The 8,171-nt window shown below is 47.2% G+C and overlaps 1 protein-coding gene across 3 annotated transcripts in view; it reads left to right on the top strand.

Moving 5' to 3' along the window:
* The first annotated feature begins 5,288 nt into the window (after positions 1–5,288).
* PGAP6 (post-GPI attachment to proteins 6) overlaps positions 5,289–8,171 on the top strand; it is a 53,842-nt gene continuing 50,959 nt past the window's right edge. For 2 of the 3 annotated variants that reach the window (XR_010591140.1, XM_005306159.5), the window contains exon 1: positions 5,289–5,574. Coding sequence is in view for 1 of the 3 variants with exons in the window: in XM_005306159.5 (XP_005306216.1) it covers positions 5,472–5,574 (103 nt within the window). In the remaining 2 variants the exon portion in view is untranslated. Of the gene's footprint in view, positions 5,575–5,655; positions 7,497–8,171 lie in introns of those variants that run through there. The other variant, XM_042861560.2, reaches the window with a different exon arrangement.

Raw genomic sequence — 8,171 nt, 5'->3', positions numbered from 1 at the left:
CACTCTGCAGGCAGGACAAAACAAAAAGAGATCTGAGATTGCGCCCTATGTTCTTATGCAGGCAGCTAGAGGGGAGAGCCCCTGCTGAGTGGGGGGTGGGGAGGATTTAAGCTGTGCAGCCAAATGCTTGTATTTGTTGTGTATATTAGCTTCGGCAGCACATATACTAAAATTGGAGAGATCCCCTCATCCCGGGGGCAGAAAAGAACTGGCCCTGCTATGGTCAAACACACCCTCCCCCCCCCCCCCCCCCCCCCCGACCCCCAGCAACTGAGTGAAATTAACAAGGATGCCAGAAACGGCTCCTAACCCTGGGGGCTGAACGGCGCAAGGAACAGCTGCGTTTAAACTATTCTTATGCAGGGGTTAGGCTTGCTTCTCCCTCTCAGCCAGTCTCCCTACTCCCTGCTGCAAGCTAGAGGGGAGCCCCTGCAGCCACTGCTGAGAGCCAGGCAGGGGGAAAGTACGGAGCCTAGCATTGTCAGACTGGCTGGAGGAGGAGTCAGACTGCACCTTTTCTTACCGGTCCTCTGTACTGGCCCATACCAGCTTTCTTTCACCTCTGCTTAGAGTAAGGAATTCTTGTCTAGTCCCTGACACCTCCAGCCTCTGGCAGCACAAGCACTGCCCTTCAGGCCTCTGCCAGACCTGTTCTCTTTACAGATTAAGGATGGACACATTCCAACATCTGAGTCCTCTGAGCATCTGTCTGGAGACTCCAGCCTCTGATCACTGGACACTCTTAGAACATCCTCTGTTCCCAAAGGGACAGTACACCCAGTCTTTCCAGTTACATTGCAGAACGTGGTTCTGCTTAATACAGCACTTACACTTCCTTTCTCTATAAAGAAGTTTATGTTTATTTAACAAAGTACAGAGATTCAAATGATAGCAAGCATAAATATTGGAAACAAAGGATACGATAAAATCATAACACACACAGCCTAAATTTAACCAATAGGACATAATGTCCTAAGAGCTAAAGCTCACCCAAAAGCCTTCCAGCGTATTACACCCAGGCTTGGCTGTGATCTTCCATTCAAGATGCAAACCCGCTGTCAGTTTACTTTCTAGATTAAAGATACAAGGGTGTCCTTTTGCAACTGCAGATATATCATACAGTCCTTTGATCTTGATTCATAAACCAGACCCCTCCAGCTGTGTGTTTTCTGTAGATTTTTTTAATTTCTTGTTCATTTGTTAATCTTGATTAGCAGATGGTTTAGGATGTAGATATGGATCCATGGTGAACTAGAAAATACAAAATTGTCATATAATTAGATAGATGAGTGTTGCCTGCCTGTCTGAAAAAAGCAACGTATTTGTCATCTCCTACTGACCTTCTTTAACTCAGACCTGAAGGTTGTAATTTCCAGTCTAGGAACATAGCTCCTTACATATTATCCTTACCTACATTTCACAACGGTTATGATGACCAGTGTCTTACTCGCTCTGAGATCTCATATGCCTCCTTTTAGTGAATTATGCATATAACTGACCCAGGGGAGCCCTGTAAAACTCCATGCATCCCCTGTGCCCTCTGCCAGTTAGCTTCAAGAAGTTCCTGGGTCTCAGCAGGAATAGACTCTAATCACACAAATCTCCCCTGATGCTGAGTGGGGGACACCCCAATAATCACCCACCTTTCCCTGGTCCTTTCAGAGAGGGGTTATACCACCTAGGACTCCAGTCAGTTTTTCCTCAAAGTTGTAAAACAGCCCTGGTTCCCCTCACACCTCATTGAACAACTGGGGCTCCCAACTGAACCTACATAGAAATGATGACTGGTGAATCTGGGCTGTCACCCTGCAGGTTTCCCAGCATCATCACCCAAATTCCTGCATTTGGGCAGAGAAGGGGTTTAATGTGAGCTCTACTTGCTACCCACAAAAAAGTCTGGGACTGTTCTCCTGCTTGTCCCCAGCACCTTCCACACACACCCCGAGCTCTCTGCCAGTCAAACAAATATTAGTACCTAAGAATGTTTTTGGTTTTGTTTTTTTAAATCGGGGGTGGGGGTGGGGTGGGGTGGAATCTGTGCCTGATTTCACATGAATTCTGGCAGGATCCACACTCAGAAGTACAAGAGCAGTCATCTACTCTGCTTCTCTGGGCAGAACGGAGCTCTCCAGTACACCCTCTAACCTTTCCAGAATTTGACTGCTGCAGCCATGGGACTAATGGCCCTGACAGCCCTGGCCACACCAATGGCTCTAAGATTTGTTTGCAAGTAGGTCTGAGAAATTTTCCCAAAGCCTGAGCCAGGGTGGGTAAATATTTATTTTAAAAAAAAAAATCAGATTTTTAAAAAAATCTACTTAAAATTAAATTTGAAATGACAACCTATATTAAGGCCTAAATTTATTATACTCTATTAAAACAATTTAAATTAAATTAAAAAAAAATTAAGCAATCCATGTTTGTTACCCAGTTTTAAAGAACACACTAAACTGCTGGAACTCACTGGCTAAACACCTGGAACTAGAGTTGATGAGTGAACCCAGGTTTTGACAGCACTTGGCTCTTCTTCTCAGGGGTGCCAGATGACAGAATGAGGAGTAATGGTCTCAAGTTGCAGTGGGGGAGGTTTAGGTTGGATATTAGGAAAAACTTTTTCACTAGGAAGGTGGTGAAGCACTGGAATGGGTTACCTAGGGAGGTGGTGGAATCTCCTTCCTTAGAAAGTCACAGAGGGTCCTCTGGCACCTTTAAGACTAACAGAAGTATTGGGAACATAAGCTTTCGTGGGTAAGAACCTCACTTCTTCAGATGCAAGGCTTACATCTGAAGAAGTGAGGTTCTTAGCCACGAAAGCTTATGCTCCCAATACTTCTGTTAGTCTTAAAGGTTCCACAGGACCCTTTGTGACTTTTTACAGATTCAGACTAACACGGCTACCCCTCTGATACTTGACTTCCTTCCTTAGAGGTTCTCATAACTATAAAGGGAAGGGTAACAGCCCTCCTGTGTACAATACTATAAAATCCCTCCTGGCCAGAGACTCCAAAATCCTTTTACCTGTAAAGGGTAAGAAGCTCAGATAACCTGGCTGACACTTGACCCAAAGGACCAATAAGGGGACAAGATACTTTCAAATCTTGGTGGGGGGAAGGCTTTTGTTTGTGCTCTTTGTTTTGGGGGTTGTTCGCTCTTGGGACTAAGAGGGATCAGACATCAATCCATGCTCTCGAAATCTTCAGAACAAGTCTCTCATATTTCAAACTTATAAGTAACAGCCAGGCAAGGCATGTTAGGTTTATCTTTGTTTTCTCAACTTGTAAATGTTCCTTTTGCCAGGGGGATTACCTCTGTTTGCTGTAACATTGAACCTAAGGCTAGAGGGGGTTCCTCTGGGCTCTTTGAATTTGATTACCCTGTAAAGTTATTTCCCATCCTGATTTTACAGAGATGATTTTTACCTTTCTTTCTTTAATTAAAAGCCTTCTTTTTAAGAACCTGATTGATTTTTCCTTGTTTTAAGATCCAAGGGGATTGGATCTGGACTCACTGGGAATTAGTGGGGGGAAAGGGAAGGGAGGGGGAATGATTAATTCCTCCTTGTTTTAAGATCCAAGGGGTTTTGGATCGGTGTTCACCAGGGAATTGGTGGAGGAGTCTCTCAAGACTACCCAGGGAAGGGAGTTAGCACTTGGGAGTGGTGGCAGCAAAACCAGATCTAAGCTGGTAGTTAAGCTTAGAAGTTTTCATGCAGGCCCCCACATCTGTACCCTAAAGTTCAGAGTGGGGAAGGAAACTTGACAGAGGTTTTTAAGATCAGGCTTGACCTTAAAAACCTGGCTGGGATGATTTAGTTGGGAATGGGTCCTGCTTTGAGCAGGGGGTTGGACTAGATGACCTCCTGAGGTCCCTTCCAACCCTGATAATCTATGATTCTCCAGGTGCAGAGAATATTTTCTTCACTTCAATTTATTCAGTTCAATGACTAATTCATTCAACAGTGAGAAAACAATTGAGTTGAAAAAGCAAGAGAGTCACTTTTCTCTTTCAATCTATGAATAAAAATGAGGTGTGGGAGGATGAGCTTGACTACTGTTAAAATCTTTAAAAACATGGTGTCCAGAAATAATTTAAATTCACTAACTCTATATAGCATCATTTTTTTAATAAATAAGTTTTAAATGCAAAACATACTTTGATAAACTTTTTCTTCTTTCCATCAAATTTAAAGGTACTTGTATTTAAATTTAAAAAAAAATGCTGTTTTTGTGCTTTTTAAGTGAACGTGAATTTTTATCCAGAGCTTGGCACAAAACACAAGTAAAAATTTAACATAATCTAGAGTAAATAAGAAATATAGCATTCAACATTTTCTAACAAAAATGTAAATTGCTTAAATGTGTACTCATATAGTGTATTCTTCTGGTTAGCAGAAAAAAAAGCACCAACTTTAGTGTAAAGGCTATATTTAGTTGCAAATTAACATGTTTTAGGTTGATTCTCATTTGTTGGTAATCTTTCTTTGGGAATGTACAAATGCAAAACACAATTATTAGTTAAATCAGGCTTTCTTGCTTGCTGAGGTAAATCATGATTAATATTGATGATTTAAATCACTTTCATTTCAATGAAAATCAATCCTGGCCAGAACTAGGGCAGGTCTGGAGATGGCTCTGCCTCCCAGATCACATATGTGCTCTTGCATTTTTCTAGCAGCACCGCTGTGGTTCCCATCAGCCCAACTTATGTGCCTATATTTAAAGGGCTTGTTTACACAGGGAAACTTTAGAAAATTAACCTTTGCATTAATTAAAGGTGTGTATTTGAACTGCAATAAACCTCTCTGTGGACAGTCTCAAGCAGAATTAAAGTAGGCTATCAGCTTAATGGTGAATTAAAATAAATCAAATTAAGGCCGCTTTAATTCTGAATGAGACAACATTGCTCTACCTATTTTACATCAGCATAGCGCCCCAGCAGTAATCACCAGAGTCCTGCCCCCAGCTCCAGGGGCCTCTTAAGGGTTATGGGGACAGGTGCACCACAGGGAATTGCCGGGGGATGGGTCACTGTGGGGTGAGGGGTCATTCTGGGGAGGTCTCTGGAGTCGGGGTATACAGGGAACTCTCTTGGGGCTAGGGAGTCTCTGAGGGGGTCACTCCAGAGTGGGAGGTGTCTAGGGGGTGACTCCAAGGAGCTCGAGGGAGGTCACTGTAGAGTGGGAGGTCTGGGGGGGGGGGGAGTGTCACTAAGGGCTCTATGGCATGACGGGTCACTCCTCGGTAAGGGCGCCTGTGTGTGTGTGTGGGGGTGTCTTGTTCCGCCCCCCGGGCTAGAGGAGGCGCCCCGCCCCGGCCGGGCCCTTCCCCTCGGGCGGGGCCGGGCTAAGCCGCGGAAGCCGGGGGGCGGGGCGGGACTCGGCGGCCAGGGAGCCGCAGGGGCGGCGATGGGGTTCCGCGGCGGGAGGAGTCCGCGGCCCTGGGCGGCGATGCCAGGATAGCGCAGCTGGTGCCATGGTGCGGGCAGCGGCCCCAGCGCTCGGGCTCCTCCTCCTGCGGCTGCTGCAGCTTCTCTCGCTCCCCGCCGCCCGCAGCAGCCGGCCCGGCGGCCCCGGCGGTGAGTGAGCGGGGCGGAGCTGAGACCCCCGCCCGGCAGGGCCCCGCCGTGTGGGGCAGAGCCCGGCGCCCCCTCCTGCCCTGCCCCCCCCCCCGCCCCGGAACAGACGCACAGCAGGGGCGGGCACAGCCCGGGTAGCTGTTTTCAACGGGCGCTGGGCACCGGGGAGCTCTCCCGGGCTCCTCCCGTCTCCAGAGACCTGTCCTGGGAATTCGGTGCGGCGCCGCGCTCAGGGGGCCGGGTGCTTGGTACCTACGAGAGCAGCCCCGGCCCCGGGGAGGGGAGCCCGTGCGCCAGGTCCGCCGGTATGGGGAGCGGTAGCGTCCCTGAGACCGGCCACCGCGGCCCCTTGGCGCTTTTCCTGCTTCCCGGTGGAAGCGGAGGAGGCAGGGAATGGGCCAGGCTGTGCAGGAGCGGTGCTGATGGCCTTGGACTAATGTCCTGGTTTGGGAGGGGGGAATGGAAATAGCCTGAATACTCCCTTAGCGGTGTCTGCGTCTCCTCGCTCCATGGCTGGAGGGGGGGAGTCAGCCTCTTTCATGCTGCTTCCTGGCCTCAGCAGCCGAGCCTGGAAACAGGGCAGCTGGCGGCCTGCTGGGCCGTCTGTCTAGAGCTTGTTGACCAGCTGTGCAGTGAGAATCGGGGGCCACTTTGCTCTGCGTTCTGAGCTGGCTGAGGGGGCTTAGCAGTTTGCGCAGTGTCTGTCCTCTTTCCTTCTTCCGTGCTCCGCTGGCTGACCCTATAGAAATTGAGTGTTGGAGGTGGCGTCTAATTTCAGCCCTTTAAACTGTGGCCATTATTCACGTCATCACTGGAGAGTTGCTTGTGAGGAGCTGAGTACGCTGCATTGGCTGGGCTCCTGTTACTTTTGTATGTGGCTTTCTCCTGACCTAGTCCCATATGCTAATTGTGTGTCATCCTTCCTGGAAGAGGGTGAGATTTCTGAACTCCTGTCCCTGAGGAATTATCACAGCCAGACATTTCTGTACCAATGCTGTGAGCATTGTTGGAATTTGGTGATGGCGTTTGGCTTGTGCAGCCTGCCTCGCTCTCATTTAGTAGTTGCATTTGTGGGCACATCAAATTCTGATCTCTTTCCATCTCTTGCATGTGCTGGTAAATTCTTCACCTGGCAAATTCTGCTGCCTGCATTAAATATGTTAGACTGAATTTACTGCCTAGGAAGGTCATTCAATCTATAATCGATATTAATTAGCTCTGCCAGAAGCTCTCTAAATGTTTATATATAGCATAGTTTCAAAGCTGCAGAATTCTGTCTGGGTTTGTAAGATTTCCTGATCCTCAACACTGCCTCCTCCCTATCTGTGTAGGCACTGGGCAGACTTTTCAGAATCAGTGGGAAATGGCTATCTAGGAAAGTTGTTTGCAGTGTTGGTTGTAGGCATGTTGGTCCCAGGATATTTGAAAGACAAGGTGGGTTAAAGTTAAGAGCATTCAATCCATATGCTCTATCAGTTGAGACTGATTAACATAATCAAATTCCATGGTCAGTGAGTCATTCTCTGGTGCCTTGTGGTGTGCTGGAAGTGGAACAATAGAGGGTTGGTACAACAGACCTGGCTTTTGACTTCCTCACTGCTCACTGGTTCTATATGTGAGTTCATCATCAATGAAATGGAATTAACAAGATTTTAGGAAATTTTTTTGCTCAGCCTGTGTAAGGGGAGAAGAAGAAGACCCATGCTAAGGGTCAGGGAGCTGGATGTGTCTAAAAAGGCAAGTCCCCTTTGCACCAAGATCACTTAAGAGACTTTCCACACACTCCTGGTTAGATGGACAAGCTGTTCTAAAAATGTGGAATGCCATTTTGAAAACTTTTCAAAATTGTCTTTTTTGCCCTATCCTGGCTACAAATTGGCTTGTCTGAGAAGCCTCAGAAGAGGATTATCCAAAAGATCATGGTGAGTTGTTTCCAGGCCACATCTGAGGTGCTTCCCTGCACACGTTCTACTTGGAAGTCCCCTCCAGGCGGGCTATCACACCCCTCAGCTGGTGTGCATCCTGGAAATGTATTCTGGTGCTGTTTGGGAGGAGTATGCATCCTGTTGAGACCACATACTTCCTTTCCTAGAGGCCAGGTTTCAGTGCAAGATCCTTCCCCACCCACGCTGAGTTGGATCATGCACACCTTCCCTATGGCCGGAGGCCATTCTCCAACTCAATTTCATCAGTTAGGGAAGCACGTCAGTGATGCTGTGAAAGTTCTGTCCTGGGGCTGCCAACCCTCCCAGCATGGCATTTGCTGGAGTAATCAACCCACACCTGTCTTGTGGCTGCCATCCCTTAGCATGGCTTATTGTTCAAATATTTGTGTTTTAACTCCTGCAGAGCTGTGAGTCCTAGCTGAAAGGGCAGATGGGGTATTCTATGAATTCATTACAGAGCAATGAAAAGCAAACAGCACTGTGCCGTTGCTTGTAATAAAGGTAGCTCAAAACAGAGTAAAATAAACATAATTAGAAACTAAGCTTGAAAGTGGCAGGACTGACCTGACTCCTTATGATTCTCATGGATAAAAGGTTATAAAGGTTTCTTTTACTACAGAGCCTAGCCCCTATTGACAGTTGTTCTAGCCA

The sequence above is a fragment of the Chrysemys picta genome, chromosome 10 (assembly GCF_011386835.1).
Source record: "Chrysemys picta bellii isolate R12L10 chromosome 10, ASM1138683v2, whole genome shotgun sequence".
Classification (NCBI taxonomy): domain Eukaryota; kingdom Metazoa; phylum Chordata; order Testudines; family Emydidae; genus Chrysemys; species Chrysemys picta.
This window is presented reverse-complemented; position numbering and strand designations above follow the sequence as displayed.